General features: G+C 58.5%; 4 protein-coding genes across 12 annotated transcripts; 2 read left to right on the plus strand and 2 right to left on the minus strand.

Moving 5' to 3' along the window:
* Positions 1-1,105: 1,105 nt before the first annotated feature.
* Positions 1,106-5,620, minus strand: LAMTOR1 (late endosomal/lysosomal adaptor, MAPK and MTOR activator 1). 3 transcript variants are annotated; one of them, XM_041469524.1, is made up of 5 exons: positions 5,426-5,620; positions 4,150-4,295; positions 3,089-3,166; positions 2,506-2,632; positions 1,106-2,228 (listed from the first exon to the last, which is right to left on the minus strand). In XM_041469524.1, the coding sequence occupies exons 1-5, from the start codon at positions 5,465-5,467 to the stop codon at positions 2,136-2,138; spliced, it is 486 nt and encodes a 161-aa protein (XP_041325458.1). In that variant the 5' UTR covers positions 5,468-5,620; the 3' UTR covers positions 1,106-2,135. The 3 variants fall into 3 exon arrangements, with proteins under 3 accessions (XP_041325458.1, XP_041325457.1, XP_041325459.1); XM_041469523.1 differs by lacking the exon at positions 5,426-5,620 and adding an exon at positions 4,826-5,408; XM_041469525.1 differs by lacking the exons at positions 3,089-3,166; positions 5,426-5,620 and adding an exon at positions 4,826-5,414.
* TOMT (transmembrane O-methyltransferase) lies at positions 5,597-10,605 on the plus strand. Of its 3 annotated transcripts, XM_041469522.1 has the most exons (5): positions 5,597-5,723; positions 6,209-6,364; positions 9,071-9,319; positions 9,757-9,953; positions 10,178-10,605. In XM_041469522.1, the coding sequence occupies exons 3-5, from the start codon at positions 9,133-9,135 to the stop codon at positions 10,496-10,498; spliced, it is 705 nt and encodes a 234-aa protein (XP_041325456.1). In that variant the 5' UTR covers positions 5,597-5,723; positions 6,209-6,364; positions 9,071-9,132; the 3' UTR covers positions 10,499-10,605. The 3 variants fall into 3 exon arrangements, with proteins under 3 accessions (XP_041325456.1, XP_041325455.1, XP_041325454.1); XM_041469521.1 differs by lacking the exon at positions 5,597-5,723 and having other exon boundaries at positions 5,753-6,364; XM_041469520.1 differs by lacking the exons at positions 5,597-5,723; positions 6,209-6,364 and having other exon boundaries at positions 9,058-9,319.
* A 181-nt stretch (positions 10,606-10,786) lies between these two features.
* Positions 10,787-16,526, minus strand: ANAPC15 (anaphase promoting complex subunit 15). Of its 2 annotated transcripts, none has more exons than XM_041469555.1 (4): positions 16,356-16,526; positions 11,416-11,475; positions 11,198-11,335; positions 10,787-11,057 (listed from the first exon to the last, which is right to left on the minus strand). In XM_041469555.1, exons 1-4 carry the CDS (start codon positions 16,509-16,511, stop codon positions 11,010-11,012), a joined length of 402 nt encoding a protein of 133 aa, XP_041325489.1. In that variant the 5' UTR covers positions 16,512-16,526; the 3' UTR covers positions 10,787-11,009. The 2 variants fall into 2 exon arrangements, with proteins under 2 accessions (XP_041325489.1, XP_041325490.1); XM_041469556.1 differs by lacking the exon at positions 16,356-16,526 and adding an exon at positions 12,471-12,671.
* On the plus strand, positions 12,804-15,480 carry LOC121354726 (folate receptor alpha-like). 4 transcript variants are annotated; one of them, XM_041469551.1, is made up of 6 exons: positions 12,804-12,948; positions 13,703-13,783; positions 13,954-14,101; positions 14,315-14,503; positions 14,580-14,715; positions 15,085-15,480. In XM_041469551.1, exons 1-6 carry the CDS (start codon positions 12,911-12,913, stop codon positions 15,357-15,359), a joined length of 867 nt encoding a protein of 288 aa, XP_041325485.1. In that variant the 5' UTR covers positions 12,804-12,910; the 3' UTR covers positions 15,360-15,480. The 4 variants fall into 4 exon arrangements, with proteins under 4 accessions (XP_041325485.1, XP_041325488.1, XP_041325487.1 ...); XM_041469554.1 differs by lacking the exon at positions 15,085-15,480 and adding an exon at positions 14,991-15,019; XM_041469553.1 differs by having other exon boundaries at positions 12,804-13,783.
* Positions 16,527-16,611: the final 85 nt, after the last annotated feature.

Consider the following 16,611-nt stretch of genomic DNA (forward strand, 5'->3'; position numbering starts at 1 on the left):
GCTCTGCCGGGCACCGGCACGCACGCGGGGCCGTGGGCTACCTGGGGGACACATGCAATAGCCTAAGCGAGGGAAGCTCTAGTGTCGGGGGAGGAGGTTATAGGGCTGCCTGGGGCCAAGGGGAACACAGGCAGGGCCCACCCGTGAAGGTATAGTGATACAGATGGGAACACGGGGGTGTGTGGGAGTGTGGGTCTCAAGTACCCAGTCAGAGGTGAGGACACATGAGGGAGGTTGTGTGACACGTGGAGGGGGTTGTGTGGGGCCACACGGAGTACTGGAAGCCCACAGTGAGTCAGGGGACACGTGGGGGACTCTGGCGGTATGTCACATGCAGACACCCCACTCTGTCCTGCAGTGCCAGCTAGGCAGGAGTCCTCACCAGCCCCCAAACCTGTTAGACCTACTAGTGGGGCCTCGTCTCACTTGGGGGGTCCTGCGCTTGTCCCCGTGGCCACAGCCCTATTTCATCCTGTAGAGGCCCGGATAAGTTTAGTCGTGGACTGGATGGTGGTGGCTCATGTCCCTACCACTGCCCAGGCCACACCAAGACCTGAGAAATGCTTGTTAGGCCTTGGCCTTCACAAAGAGCACCCAGACTAAGCCCCTCTTGAGTTTACTGGATATAATCTGTTCCAAGGAACTAACATCGAGCATCTTTATCGAGCATGTTTATCGAGCATCTGTTTTTTAATGAACAGACTTGGAAACTTATTTTTCTTGCCTGAGTAACAACCCAAGTCAAACAGTATTTTTGCTGTTGAACCTTCAACCAACTCAAATTGTGGCCAGGATGGAAAATTACTATGACTAAAGCCCACTCTCTTGAGTCCTTCTAGACAGCAATCCAAAGTGAGACCTTTTGAGCTCTCAGTTATAAAGGGCTAATGCATACTGAAGTCCACTCTCTAATGACCCTATAAACCGCAGTCCAAAGTAAGTCTCACTGAGAATTCTATTCCCAGAACATAGGAGAGCTAATGTGTATGTCTCAAACACAGATAACTGGATGGCTGTGGAATGAAGCAGGGACTGTTGGCAGTAAACAAGGACTGTTGATATTAACACGCCGTGAGAAAGAAAAAGATATGGCTGAAGAGGGAGGCAAGGTGGAGAAACATCCTTGTTGTAGTTCCTGCTGATAAGCACAAGACAGCACAGCATAAGCACAGGGATGAGTGGCAGGAAGTGGGCATGGACTATAGGGTAGGATTAAGATGACCAAAGACCCCTAAACCCCTCTGACCCATTTCCAGGAAGACCTGAAAGAACAAATTGCACATGGTAACTAATCTGCATAGAAAATGAGAAATCCATCTTCAGGCTGGGGAAACCTATCCATGAAAAGGTACCCTGCAATTTCCATGCCAAGTGTGTAATTTACCAATGAAACTTTCTGATTACTTGCAAACCCTGACTTTTGACATTCCTTTCGACCTTGAGCATTTAGGAATCTCAGGGGCCTCCTTCCCCTTAAAGGTGGATCATCATACATTCCCTGTCCCCTTGTCCTCTTGGCCCTGCAGGACATGATCAAAGAGGTGACAGGGGTCAGACAGATGTGTGTACCCCCCACCAGAGTATGGCTCTCCCATCACATCCATGCTGTGTCCGACAGAGAACAGTGAAAATAGGCACTGGATGAACGTGGCTTTATCTACTGTGGCAAAAAATAATAATTATTTTAAAAAACAAATGAGCAAACAAAAAAAGCAAAATAAAGGTCTAAACATGTAAAAAGGAGAAGGGATGGTGTTGGAGCCACCAGGCCCCATGCAGAGCATCACATCTGGCTGGCTCCAGCCCATCCATCCTGGTGACCTGGCACATGGTGCTGACCCACACCAGGGCCTTCTCGCACCGGCTGTTCCCTTTGTGCTTGTCCCTGTGCAAGGCAGCGTCCAGCTGACACAGCCTCCTCCCCAAAAACACCCACCCACAAGGAGGAGAAAGCCTCAAGCAATGCAGGTGGGCTCGACGTGCCAATGATGGGCGCCTTGGCATTTAGTAGGAAACAGGGTATCTGTCCAAGTTCTGTGGCAGCAGCACGGGGAGGGAAGGGATATAAAGAGAAAAAAATGGGGAAAAAACCAAAAACAACCCAAAGCAATGAAGCAGTAGTGGTAGGGGCAGATTCAGGGGATGCCAAACTGTACAACCAGTTCTTCTTTGGCGTCGACACGGATCTGTGAGAGTGCACTGAAGGCATAGGCAGCTATCCGGGACACCTGCAGGCACGAAGACATGGCTGTGTCACAGGTGACTACTGAAACCCGCAGTTATCCCAAAGAAACTGTTGCAGAAGGTTGGCCTCCAGCCCTAAGGAGTCCCAAAGCCCATCCTGGGCTTTGTTCCCACCTCTAACAAGGCCTTAAACCTGACCTAGTCTTTGCCTTCAGCTCTAAAAAGTCATGTCAGGGCTCTGGGCATTACTGCTCCTCCAGGATGAGGATGTGTCTCTGGAGAGCATGGCAAGGGCTCAGGGCTCAGCCCAGCCCTGCTCACCTGCTGCAGGTCTGCAAAGGGAACAGGGTCGCTGGCGAGCACTTGGTGTGGTTGATTAGTCAGAGATGGCAGCAGTGGGAGCTTCTTCCAGTGCGTCAGGTTGTTGCTGAGCATAGCCAGGCGTGTGCTGTCAGGGAAGAGCAGCGAACATCAGTGCCATGCCAAGACATGGGGACATCCAGAAGATGGGTGCTGCACCCCCAGGCACCCAGAACCCCCAGGGGGAGAAAGGGAGAGCAGTGGTGCTGCACTCCCAGCATCCAGCCCTCTCCACTCCCTGCACCAGGAGGATGAGGGAGCTTCCAGCTCTCCCACACAGGCACCTTTCAAGCAGAAGCAGCCACATCCAGCCCCCCACCATCTGCCCCAAGGGCTGGGTGAGCACAGGAGCCCTTTGTCCTGGGCTCTGCTGCCTGCACTGCCATCAGCTCTCCCTGAGCAGGCTGCACCCTGCTCTCTGAGATGAGGCAGCCCTTCGACATGCCGAGTTCACTCCCCCAGGCCAAAACCCCAGGGACCTGCCCAGGGACACACACAGCTGTGAAGGACTGCGGGCACCCCAGGGGAGAAGTGCAGGTCCCACCTGTACTGCCTGGCTCTGTCCATGTACTCATGCTGCTCCATGCCCTGGGAATCTGCTGCCGACACGTCAATGATGTTGCTGCAGAGACACGAGACAGTGGCTCCCACTGGAGGATCATTACTCCCCCTCAGTTCCCTCCCTATCTCAGAGCATCCTCTGACCAAGGCAGACAAAATCCAGCACCCACCAGACCAGCACCCCAAAACAAACATCTCAAGGCCAAACTCGCCCAATGAATGCTGCCAGCTGGCCATAAGTGCGCCAGGCTGGACTGGCTGTTCACCAGGAAGGAAACGCCAAGGACTGTTTGCCCACAGCTGCCCTGGGGCAGAGGGAGGCAGGCAGAGGCTGCAGGAAGCTGGGGGCTGGTCTGGGCTCTGGGGAGCTTGGCATGCAGCTACCTGGAGAAAAAAGGAACGATTGGGAGGACAATGTCCTTGGCAGATATCCTGAGAGCCCCTGTACCAGGCCCTGGGCTCACAGAGGACCTGGGCGCTTGCTCAGGGCCCTGCCACAGCCCCACTGTGTGCACCCCACAGCAAAGCAGTGCTCAGAGCTGCTGTGGCCCTGCATGCTGGACACACACCAGTGGCCTCTAGCTCTCCAATGTCAGGCAGAGGAGCAGAAGGGCCCATGAGCATCCCAAAGCTCTCCCAGCCAGGTTGGACACAGCCCTCTCCCTACATTGCCCCTGCACACTTGAGGAAAAGCCTCCTCAACAGGGGATCCAGTGCTGCTGCCCCTCCAGCCACCCTCTCCACATCCCCAGGGACTCACTTTCTTATACAAACCCTGTCCCTACTTTCAGCCCAGCAGCTGAGGGGTTACCTCACATCTGGGGTCTTGTCTCTGTGTCCTCATGGGGCTCAAAGCTGAGGGACAGGGCTGTCTGAGGACAGAGGGACGTGGGGGATCTGCCACAGCTCCTCCCTTCCCCTCAGCACATATGGCTGATCACCGGGGCCCTCAGCCAGGCAGCCCCCCAGCTGCGTGCCTCACCCAGGGTCACCGCTGGTCCCCGAGGCGTGCTGCCTGCCCCATGGGCACGGCCTGAGGCTTACATGGCTGTTTTGGCAAGGATGGAGGACAGCATGACCTGCTCATCGGTGCGTGCTGACGGGAGGTTGTGGTAGCTCTGCTCCGCTCCGTTCAGCACCTTGCTGGGCGGGCTGGCTGCCGGCTCCAGCAGCCGCTTTGTCTCCTCCTCCTGAGTGAAAGGCAAGAGGAAAATCAGCCCTGGCTTCCCCACACCAGCAGCACTAACCCCACGGGATAAGGCAAGTCTCACCCTTCCCTCACCAGCCAGGAGGGCTCCCTGTGCACCCCAGTGTAAGTCTACACCGCTTTTAAATCCCACCAGGATTGGGGACTCCAACACTGTTCTAGTCAGCCTATGTCACAGCTGTACAACTTTTAGGGAAATTTTCCCCAATATCTAACCTAAACCTTCTATATCACAACCAGAGGCCCTTTCCTCCTGTCCTGTTGCTTGTTCCCTGGGAGCAGAGACAGACTTCCACCTGGCTCCACCCTCCTGTGTCAGGGAGTTGTAGAGGGTGAGAAGGTAATTCCTGAGCCTCCTAGGAGGCTGAGCCCCCTCGGCTCCCTCAGCCAACTCCTAGTGCTCCAGCCCCTCCTCCAGCTCCATTCCCTTCTCTGGACATGCTCAATGTCCAGAGAAGGGAATGTCCTTCTATGTCTGTCTTGCCCTGAAAGGATGCTCAGCCTGTGACCCACGGTGAGCTGGGAGTGCAACCAGTTCTCCACACACGCTGTCAGTGGCATCTCCAGCTCTTCCCTGGCCAGAAGCTTCCTCTCCCGTTCGTCCTGCTGGGAAATGCTGCTGCGATACTCTAGCCCAGGCGCTTCTCCTTCCTTTCTCACGACACAAGTGCAAGCCGGCTGGGCTCCCCCTGGGACGGGCTGTCACAGCCTAGCTCTCGCCGCACCCGGGGATTAAGTTTCGCGGGACAGGCGACAGCCCCAGTTCTGCCCCGGCCCCTGAGCTGCGTGGCAGTCACGCTGTCCCAAGAAGGAAAAGCTGGCGCTGCTCCCGCCGGTGCCGTTTGAGGCCTTGGACGTACACCGGCAGCGGGAGGGTCTGGCACGACCCCCGAGCCCCCGCGGCACGGGGGGGACACACGAGGCGGGGCGAGACACGCGAGGAACGAGTGACACGAAGGCGGCGACAGGCGGGAGCAGCGCTCAGAGACTGCCCGGGAGCGGGGAAGGGCCGGGCCCCGCCGAGGACGCGCGCTGCCTGCCCCCCCGCAACCGGGAAGCCCCGGGAGTAGGGCCGAGCGTCCCTCCCGGTGCCACCCCCGGCGCCAGGCCCACCTGGTCGGAGGCCTCGGCCTCGTTGCTGTAGCAGCAGCCCATGGCGAGCGCGGCCCCAGCTGCGGCACGGCCCCGCCGCGCGGTCACGTGAGCGCCGAGTCACGCCGGTCACGTGAGCGGCGGGGAACACACGGACACGCACACGCGCGAGCGCGCGCGCAGGGCCGCGCCCGCCGCCGGGGCGCGCGCGGTGGTGTCACGTGGGACGGAACCATGCCAGCACGTGGGCTACGTCACGCAGCCTTGCGGGCGTGGTCACGTGTCTGCTGCCAGGCACCGCCCCCCCCGCGCGCTCCCGGTGAGTCCCGAGCGCGCTCCCGCGCTCAGACGGTGCTCCCGGGGGTCCTGGTGTTCCCAGTGCCCCCGTGTTCCTAGGTCTTCTAGTGCTCAGAATATAAAGTGGGGAAAGAATGGGGAAGAGGGGGATGTCTGGAGTGATGGTGTTTGTTGTCCCAAATAACTGTAACATGTGATGGGGCCCTGCTCTCCTGGAATAGCTGAACACCTGCTTGCCCATGCGAAGTGATGGCTTAATTCCTTGCTTTGCTTTGCTTGTGTGTGTGGTCTTTGCTTTCCCTATTAATCTGTATTAATCTCAACCCATGAGATTTCCAGCTTTTACCAGTCCAATTCTCTCCCTCATCTTTCTGATGGGGGAGTGGGCAAGCGGATGGGTTGGGCTTGGTTCCTGTCCTTGTTTGTCACCCAGCATGGGGCACTAAGGGTTGAGGTAATAATAGAGTGGCTTGGAATCAAATTTGATCTCAGCATTTGCTGTATTAGGTCCAGAGCCACTGGTCACCATGGTGCTTTGTCTGTTCCTGTGGGTATGGTACCCAACCCTGGCTCTGTTCCTGTATTCCTGTATGCGCTTCTCGGGGTGACCTTTTACGGAGCAGGGACAAGGATCGGCATTTCTTTGTTGCTGTGCTGTGGGAGGTGAGTTTATGACACGATAACATCGAGGGCAATGAGGGTACTCTGCGATGTGTATTCAGTGCTGCTCTCCTGCCCTTTCTCCAGCACTACCTTTGGGAGTCCATTAATGACCATACCGAGTCTGTGGGGGGAACAGGGGAAGGATGATTTTCTCCATTTTTCCCCCCTTTTCCTCCTTCGGGCCTGTTACAACAGCTTTTGAGAATTTTTAATTGCCTTTGGATGGTAAGGAGAGCATGTTCTTGTTGGTATGTCTCAGTGCAGTCCACACTGTGTTTAGAGTCACGTTTGGAGGCAGAACTGAGGTTTCCAAGAAGGCCATTCAGAGACCTGTCCCCAGGGAGAATAGCCATGAGTGGCGTGGAATGTGTGAGAAAATTGGCCAATTTTTTGAGAAATTCTCTGCTCCGCTGGTTGGAGAGTTCACCCCTGAACAACTAGAGGACTCTGATAAAGTGACGGAATATTTGCAAGGAGATGCTGTGTCAGCTCCAGAGATGAGCAACTTCCTGCAGTGTGTTGGGCCCTGGCTGCTCTTTACGGGACACTGGTGCTCAGTGGGCAGCACCCTCAGGGGAGGAGGAGGAAACAGAGCAACAGGCACCATGGCCACGCCAGCTGCAGCTGAGCCAGGGGAACAGCCCCTGCTGGGAGCAGTCGCCCCTGCAGGGAAGAAGGAACCCAAGACAAAATCAGTTCAGTTAGTGAGGGATGGCAAAGCATCAGAACAGAGGAGGAGGAGGAGGCCCTCAGAACAGGAGGAGGAGGCAGGGCCAGAGAAAATCGCCTGGTCCATGTCCCCAGGTGAGCTGTAAGATGTGTAAAAAGGTTCCAGCTGCCAGTTAGGTGAGCCCCTGGTGACCTGGCTACTCCAGTGCTGGGATATCCTGGCCCACCATCTGGAACGGGATGGTAGTGAAGCCAAGCAGCTGGGATCCTTGTCCTGGGATGTGAACATTGACAAGGGCATCGGGAAGAGGACAAAAACTCTCAGGCTCTGAAGGCAACTCCAGTCAAGCCTTAGGGAAAGGCATTCTCTCAAGGATGATCAAGTGGTGCATTGAGGCATGTGGAACACCACGGAGCAAGGTACCCAGTATCTTGGAGAGAATTAATGGTGCTGGAGGTTGAGTCTGCTATAGAGATTTGAATAACAAAGTCCCCTTTAGGCCCAGATGTCCAATGTACACAGTCCTTGTGGCACGAGTTTGTACAGAGCATTGCATTGTCATACGCCAACTCACTGTCCAGTAAATTGGCAGAGGGAGCTGTCTGGTGTCGTCTGTTGTCAGAAGGGGGTCTTCCATGTGTACCCCTTGTCATGAATATTGTTGCTGTTACTTGTACCCCTTGTCATGAATATTGTTGCTGTTACTGTTCATTTTCTTATAGCCAGTAAATTGTTCTAATCTTAGCCTGAGATCTTTACCTTTTGTGCCTCCTCTCCATCCTGCCGCTGTGAGAAGGGGGAAAGAAAACAGGGGAGCAGGAGAATGGGCATGGTTTGGAGGGTCTCAGTGGGGGCACTGAACAGGGGAGTACCATTCCTAAGCCACAACAGATCCCAGTGCCCCAGCCCTCTACACCCCGCGTGCTCCCAATGCCCCCATGGTCCCTGGGCCCACAGTGTCCCGAGTGTCCACTGATTAGGGCTCCCAGTCCTCCCAGTGCCAGTGCTTCCGGCTGCCCGTGGTCCTGTTGCCCAGTGTTTCCAGTACCCAGTATTCTCGGTGCACAGTGACAGGACTCCAGCTCCAGTACCAGGACCACAGCTCCTAGTACTACACAACAGTACTGGGACCCCAGCCATGCTACTGGTACCCCAGGCCCCAGTATCAGCGCCCCAGCTCCAGTATCAGCACCCCAGCCCCAGGCCCCTTTATGCAGCCCAGGAGCACCTCCCAGCCCCAGCCTGGCCCCGTCTCCAGCCAGCCCCACGGAGCTGGTAACCGGAGCTCCGATAGCAGCTGCAGCTGTGGTGATACCATCAATAATTGAGTGGCAGCAGGGCTCCACACAGGACTGCCTGCCTCTGTCTGCCTGGAGTGTGGGGACAGGTATGTGCCACCCCCATTGCCCTATCCTGTTGCTGTGGCTGGGCACCCCAACAGCTCAGGGTGTGGGGAGCAGGGTGTGAGGTATAGAATATGGGGGATAGGAGCAGCAAAGCTGGACCAAGGGGGGTGCCAGGGGTTGTGCTGAACAAGGCCCCTCACAGCAGCACAATTCCCTGTAATGCCGGCCCTGCCAACCCCAATATCTGGACCCTGGCAGATGGGTCCCCAGCACTCCCCAGCCCTGACACAGAGATCTCCACAGCATCCTGGGGTGCCCCAGCCCTGCAGGCCCAGCAGCACTGGAGCCCAGGGAGAGGTACTTCCAGGGGGTGCACAGCACATCCAACTCGTGGCATGAGTGGGAGCTGTGAGGCTGGCACCCTGTGCCCCACAGCTCCCACTCATACCACAGCAACCCCTGTGAAGGGATAGATTTGCCTCATTACGGTTTAAGGGCTCACAATGCTTCAATGATCTCTGCACAGGGGAGATTTTCAAAGCCTGGCCAAGGTTATGCTACTGATAGTGGACACAAAGGGTGCGGAACTTCCCATTTGGCAGAACTCCCAAGATAAGTAGGAAACTAACAAAGTCAACTCAGCAACTGTGCAAAAAGCACAGCCTCATTCCCTTGTGATGGTGTCTCCAGCGATTGCCCTGGCCTTCCTCCCCTTCATTGTCACCCTGCTGATCCGGTACCGGCACTACCTGATGCTACTGTACCGGGCAGTGCTGGTGGCCTGGCTGCGAGACCGGCTCACTGGCACCTCGCGGGAGCAGCGTGCCTTCCAATACCTGCTGGCCCATGCCATCCCTGGGGACCCCCACCACATCCTCCAGACCTTCGATCAGTGGTGCTACCACTGTGAGCACCTCAGCTGTGTGGGGCCTGACAAAGGTGAGTGCCACCCTTGCTTGTCCACACCACACAGGGCATGGCAGTGGGCGTGGCCATTGCATCACTGACACGGCCGTGACACTGCCAGCATGCCCACAGCACCACTGGCATGGCCATGGCACGACTGGCATAGCCGTGACACCACTGACATGGCTGTGATAGTGTTGGTGTGATCTCACCACTATCAGCATGGCAGTGGCATTGTTGATATAGCCATAGTATTGTTGGCATGACTGTGGCACCGGTGACATGGCCATTGCACTGCCAGCACAGCCTGGCACTGTCGGTATGGCTATGGCATCATTGACCTGGCTGTGGCATTTTTGGCATGGCTCTCCTCCATCCCTCTGGGTACTGGGAACTGCCTGGCACCTTTGCCCTGCCCAGGGCTGGGGTGGCACAGATGGGTGGGTGCTGAGAGGCACGTGCCATGTCAGGGCGGATCGTGGAGCGGGTGCTGTTGGAGCGGGCACCACTGAGGGTGCTGGAGCTGGGCACGTACTGTGGCTACGGCACGGTGCTGCTGGCACAGGGGCTGCCCCCAGGCGCCCGCCTCTACACCATCGAGGGTGACCCCCGACACGCTGCCGTGGCCGAGAAGGTCATCCGCCTGGCCGGCTTCAGCGAGCAGATGGTGAGCACCCGGACACTGGGATAAAGCTCCGCTCTGCATGTGAAACCAGGGAGGAGGTGGGTGGGGTCCTTTGCTGCTGCGGCAGGGATTGCGGCACCTGCTGGGTAGTGTATGTGGGAAGAGAAAGATCCTGTGCCATGTGGACCTCTCACCACCCTGTGAAGCAGGGTGGTGGGTGGGCACCCTGACACCCTGCCCCAGTGACTGAGGGTGATGCAGCACAGGTGGAGCTGATCGTGGGCCCCTCGGAGGAGGTGATACCCCGCCTGCGTGAGAAGCACGGCCTGATGAATGCCAACTTGGTCTTCATGGATCACTGGAAACGCAGCTACCTGCGGGATCTACGGCTGCTGGAGAGCCACCAGCTGCTGGCTGAGGGGGCCACCATCCTGGCTGATAATGTCCTCTTCCCTGGGGCACCCCATTTCCTGCAGTACGCCAAGACCTGTGGCAAATACCATTGCAAGGTGCACCGCGCCAGCCTGGAGTACTTCCGCGCCATTCCTGACGGTATCGCTGAGCTCCGCTACACCAGTACCAACTGAGCGGGCAGCGGGCTGCTGCCTTGTACTGGCCACAGTTACCATGGGAGTGCCAGGTGCCCAGCCCCCTGCCATGGCTTCAACATGGGCTCTGGAGGAAACGGAGTGGCTGCTGTGGTCTGTTGTGGGGCGCAGTGGGTAACGAGGGGGCTCATTCCCCAGAGTGCTCCTGCCTGCACTGCACAGGGAGGTCTGCCAGGCACACCAGTGGATGGTGGGGAACAGCCCTGCACTTGCCTGGGTGGTACCCCCTGCCTGCCCTGGTGGCCTCAGACACCAGATTTGGGCTTGTTTTCTTGAAAACCAAGTTTATTAGAAAAGATGTGTCAGTTCCAATGTGCCAGGTGGCAGTCTCCCCTCTGGCTCCTCTTGGGGGCGGGGGGGGGCGGTTTCCCTCTGAACTTCCTGCCCCACACAGCACCCGTGGCAGGAGGAGCTTCACTGAATTGTGCCCCAGAGCCGTGGGGGGCAAAGGCTCTCCCCCAGCCTCTGGCTTGGTGTGGCTGTGGCAGAATCAGATCATCCACTGGTCCTGGTCCTGCTCTGTCCCTTCCATGTCCACCTGGGAAAGAAAGAGGTCTGAGATCTCCTCCAGAGCAAGAACTTAATAGAGGGCGTGAAGGAGAGAAGACAGCCCCTGGAGCTCATGCTCAGGGTCCCACACACTCCACATCCCCTGCTTTGGGGTCTCACACTATTTACCTCATTGATCTCCCCATCATCAGGAGACTCATTATAATCATTCATCTCATCCATATCCTGCATGTCCTCATCATCTTCTGAGTCCTCTTCGCTGTCTTCATCATCTTCATCATCCTCCTCCTCCTCCTCATCATAGTGCTGTGGACACAACAGCTCCAGCAACCCGATCTGCCCCTCAAGCCCTGTGGCAACCCCCCACTTCCTGTCCACACACCCACCTCGGACGCTGGCTTTCCTATGGGCACCAAGTTGTTGTCCTTCTCAGCAATGCTCTGGAGCTGGGGAAGGGAGAGAGGTAGGTAAGCACTCCAACAGCTCCACGACACCCCAGCAAAGAGGCCCTTCTGGCCCTTGTGTCACTTACTGACCATGCTTATTTCCAGCCCCAGTCCTGCTGCCTCCCTGGCATCCCGCAGCCAAGAAGGGAAGAGCAGCTTTAACACCCTGCCTGAACACCCTGGCACCAAGCAGGGTGATCCCAATGACCCTCTGGTGCTGAGAGGGTTCGAGGTGTCCCCATGGGTGGCATTAGAAGCCCAAACACAAAGCTTATGTATTTCTTTATCAAAAAATAACCAAATCTGGGACATCTGATCAGCCAGACAAACACAACCACAGCAGATAATTAAAGCTCAATTAAAATACGTCAGCACCTCCCACCCAGAGGGACTTGGAACCTCTTCTACGTGCTGGGGTTTTAATTGATTTAAACTTTATTATTTAATTACAAAAACTTAATTACTGATTTTTTTTTAAACTTTAATCAAATAGATGTTCTTCCCCCCATACTCAGGGGCACTGCAGCACCAAACCACGCTCACAGCACAAACACTTGTCAGTTATCAGGATCAGAAATCACTCCTCGCCTCCCTCGGGAGACTAGTTAATGAATTAATTGGGAGCGAGTGCAGGAGCCTCGGTTCAGCATCTTAGTAATTAACCCCCACACAGTAAACGGGGAGCTCCGGTAACAGCCCGCACCGAGCCAGTGTGACACACGGATGACGGACACGAGAGTAGCGATGCCCGAGCCGGCAACACCGGCACAAGACGCTGAAACACGGGCACAGTCGGTGAGCACCCGGGGGGAGCGACCCAGCGGGGGAGCCCCGTGTCCGGGACACCCCCATCCCGGGCACTGTCTCGGGGCCGCAACGAGCGCCGCGCCCGTGCCCGCTGAAGGAGCAGGGGCCGCTTCCCCAGCGCCGAACCCGTTCCCGGCCTCCTGACACCCGGCCCCGCGGCCTCACTCTCCCCCAGCCCCGGTGCCCACCCAGGCCTGGTGCTGCTGCTCCTGCTGCTGCAGCTCGGTCTCGTCAACGCACGGCCGGTCGAGGTTGAACCAGAGGGACTCGGTGAGGCGGGGCAGGAGTGAGGGGAACAGCGTGGACATGGCGGGAGCGGCGGGAGCAGCGCCAGGCCGGCGCCACCGCCCAGCCGGAAGTGGAGTCCAACCCGGAACCAGTTACGGCGCACGGAGCATGCGCAGAGGGAGTGCGGTGATGCCTGACTGGGCCAGGCCCACAAGGGGGATAATTAATGGTCCGTGGCCTAGGGCGCCTCTGGAGGCGGGGTGCCGCATGATTGACAGGCGATGGGCTGGGCCCCCCCCGCGCGCCCGAGTCTGGGGCCGCAGTGGCGGCCCGCGCGTACGTGAGCGGCCCGGAGTTATGTGCGACCCCAGTCAGGGGGTGTTTGTGATCCCCGCGGAAGATGTGTGCCTCCCTTGGGGTATTTGTGACTAATGGCGGGTATGTGAGCCCCACAGGTACCAGTGACCCCACTGAGGAGGTATTTGTGATCCTGATGGGGTGTCTGCTCCTTTGGGGGCAAATGTCATGCATGGGTGGGGGTATCTGTCATCTGTGAGGGGGATAACTTCCCATCCCCTCAGGGCATCCCCGGGGCGTGTCTGCCCCCCCATCACCTGTGACCTTGAAAGTATCTGTCCCTTACAGGGTATCTTCCCTCCCTGTTCCCCCGCCCCGAGGCATGTCTCACTCTGGAGCGTTTCTGTCCCTCCCGAGCCACAGGTGACAGCTCTCCCGCAGGGTATCTGCTCCCCGCTCCATGGGGCATCTGCGATCCCCTGGAGTACCTGCAATTCAATGAGGAGTTCTTGCCTATACGCTGTGGCCATCTGTGACCCCGCGGGGGGTACCTGTCCCTGCCAGCAGCATCTCTTACCCACTGTGGTGTTCCCCCCCAGTCACTCACAGGGACCCTGTGGTGTTGGGGGGCCAGGTACTGCCCCTTGTGCTGGTGTCAGCGAGTCAGGCCACCTCCCACAGGAGGGAAAGAAAAACAGCCGTAAGCGGATTTTGGCTGATGCTGGCCCCAGCCTGGCGCCAGGAAGATGAATCCCAGCTGCATGTGGGGCTGATGAGGACCAGGATGGGCACGAGTGTCAATCCAGAACACAGTGGGGTGCCAGGGCGGGGTGCACTGTCTCCTCCGCGCCCTCAGTGCTGCCCAATCCGCTGCATTCCCGCGTCCCGTGATCAGTGGCCACGGGTTGTGCTGCACCACGACCTTTGAGATGAGCTGTGCTCGTCCCACGGCACCTGGAGCCCAGCTGCCCCCCAGGTAAGAGCCCCGGGCCCCTGGCACCCCCAGGTAAGATCCCTGACCCTGTTGTCGGTGGTCGTGGCAGTGACCATGTGCTGCTGTGCTTCCACATGCACAGTGGGGGACTTTGTCCCTGCTGTCACTGCGTCTCTCAGTGCTGCTGTCCTGACCTGCTGTCGCCCTGGCAGAGCGATGGCAGCGGTGTTGGCTCTGCTGGTGGCCTGGCCAGCTGCTGCCACAGCAGTGAGGGTGACACAGGACTCGCTGCTCAATGTCTGCATGGATGCCAAGCACCATAAAACAGAGCCTGGCCCTGAGGGGCAGCTCTACGGACAGGTACGGTCCTCATCCACTGCACCAGCACCCACTGGTCACTTGCTGTGGGTCACCAGGATGGAGGCTGGGGGGCTCTGTGCCCCAACATGAATTCCATCAGCCAGTGTCACCCACCCATGGGCACTGGTGCTTTTCCTGGACCTGCAGCAGGTCCCATCTGAGGCCTGGTGGGTCCTGATGGGTCCCAGCTGAGCCCCGGCTGCCCTGGTGCAGTGTGTCCTCTGGAAGGACAATGCCTGTTGCACTGCCAACACCAGTTTGGAAGCTCACCGGGACCAGTCCTACCTGTACAACTTCAACTGGGACCACTGTGGGGCCATGCCAGAGAAGTGCAAGCGCCACTTCATCCAGGACACGTGTCTCTATGAGTGTTCCCCTAACCTGGGGCCATGGATCGACCAGGTAGGTGCAGACCCCACCCTCACCCACCCACCAGGATGCCAGGGGTGAACTGGGGGGAAAACTGGGGGCCCTGCAGGCAGACACCAGCTGGCGGAAGGAGCGGATCCAGGATGTGCCACTGTGCCAAGAGGACTGTGAGCAGTGGTGGGAAGATTGCCAGGATGCTGTCACCTGCAAGGTCAATTGGCACAAGGGCTGGAACTGGACTACAGGTGAGTGGGGGTTGCAGGCCACCCCCCATCATGCCTTCACCCTCCTGTGGGTCTCCAGTCACCCTCCATCTTGCTGCAGGGGAGGTTGTGTCCACCCTCCCTGGTGGCTGTGAGTGGGTTCGGGGGTGTGAGCGTCCCCGTGGGGTGGGAGTGGCAGCCAGGAGGGAGTCCCCTGTGCATGTGAATGGGTCAGGGGGTGTGAGGGTCCTCATGGGGTATGGGGTAATGCGGTGTGAGACCCTGTGCCGCCTTGAGGTCAACTCTCTCTTCCCTAGCAATACCAGTGTGACCCATCTGCACCCCATGCACAGGGGAACCACACCCATTTCCCAGAGCCCTTCATCCTCTTCACCCCCTGCCCACCCCCAGGCACCAACCAGTGTCCCAAGGGTGCCATGTGCCAGAAGTTCAAGTTTGTGTTCCCCACGGCGGCTGCACTCTGCGAGCAGGTCTGGTCTGGCTCCTACCGCTACACATCCCACCACCGTGGCAGCGGTCACTGCATCCAGATGTGGTTCGATCCCATGCAGGGGAACCCCAATGTTGCCGTCGCCCAGTATTATGCCCATGGCGATGCTCCCCCAAACTCCCTGCTCTCTATCCTGCTGTCCCTGCTGCCCCTCACCCTACTGGCCCTGCTCTGAGCAGGAGCAGGCAGCAGATGGTTGGGGGGGTCCACAGGCTGCCTTGTGCCTCCTCATGGGATGTCCCCAAGCTGTGTCCCCACTCGAGGCGTGTGGGTCATGAATAAATGCTCCTGCCCTGCTTGGTCTTGGGGTGTTGTGTGATGGTTGGGGGGGCAGTAGGATGGTTGAGGGACCTAGTGGTGTCTGCTTGTGCCATCCTGCTTCTGTTGGGGAGATGAAGCAGACATCACTCCTATTCATTTGTACCGATCAACCTGGCTACCCAGCACTGCCTCCCCCAAACCACTGTACTGGGCAAAGCACAAGGTACAGGGCTGCCTGCCGCTGGGGCCCAGGAGGATGGGATCGCTGAATGTGTCCTAGCACCTGACACAGCTCCAGGGCCCCGGGTGTCACTGACACTCTGGGGTGCACAGGATGAGACTGGGAAAATTATGGGGAAAAAGGGGAGGATACCCCTGGGACCCTGAGGTGGGAGCGTGGTTATCAAGGGAGTTCCGCCGGCCCAGAGCCCACCCCAGTTGTCTCTTTTCCCCCCACATGCTCTGTGTTTCCAGCTGTGGGGTGGCACCGTCCCGATCCCTGGCCCATGGAGATGTCCCCGGTTTTGGTGGCGAAACCGGGTCGCGCCTCCCACTTCTTCAGCCCCCGGCTCCAGCCCTGCCCCACCGCGGCCCCCCTTTCCCCGGTGCCCGGCTCCCCGGTACCTTCACACTGCCGGTGCCTTCATACCACCGTGCCCCCGCTCCTCCCTTCGGTATGCCCCTGGGTGTCCCCTGGTGCCCCTATCTCTCCAAGTGCTTTCCCCCTCCCAGGTGCTCCTCGCCCCGGTGCTCTTCATCCTCCCGGTGCTCCCCACTGCTGCTACCTGCTACCCGGTGCTCTCCGCCCCTCGGTGCCGCTGCCCCTCGATCAGACACCCGATGCCCCCCTGATCTGTCCCGGTGCCTCTCAGGTGCGCCCCCCAGGATCCCACCAATGCTCCCCCGTTACCTCACTGGTGCTCCCCCAAGCTCCCCGCTGCTGCTCCCCCAGGATCCCCGCGGGTCCCCTCCGGTGCCCCTCTCGACTCCTGCGGGTTCCATTCCGTGATCGCCTCTCACGGTGGCCACCCCCGGATCTCTCCCCGTGGGCCCCTGGGTACCTCATCGGTGTCCCTCTGGGGCCCACGGCGTCCCCAACCCCCGAAGCCCCCGCCCGTCCCCGGGATGTCCCCGTCCCCACCTTTCTCCGCCCCGGTGCCCGCCCC

The sequence above is a fragment of the Pyrgilauda ruficollis genome, unplaced genomic scaffold, assembly GCF_017590135.1.
Source record: "Pyrgilauda ruficollis isolate IOZ18807 unplaced genomic scaffold, ASM1759013v1 scaffold236, whole genome shotgun sequence".
Taxonomy (NCBI): Eukaryota; Metazoa; Chordata; class Aves; order Passeriformes; family Passeridae; genus Pyrgilauda; species Pyrgilauda ruficollis.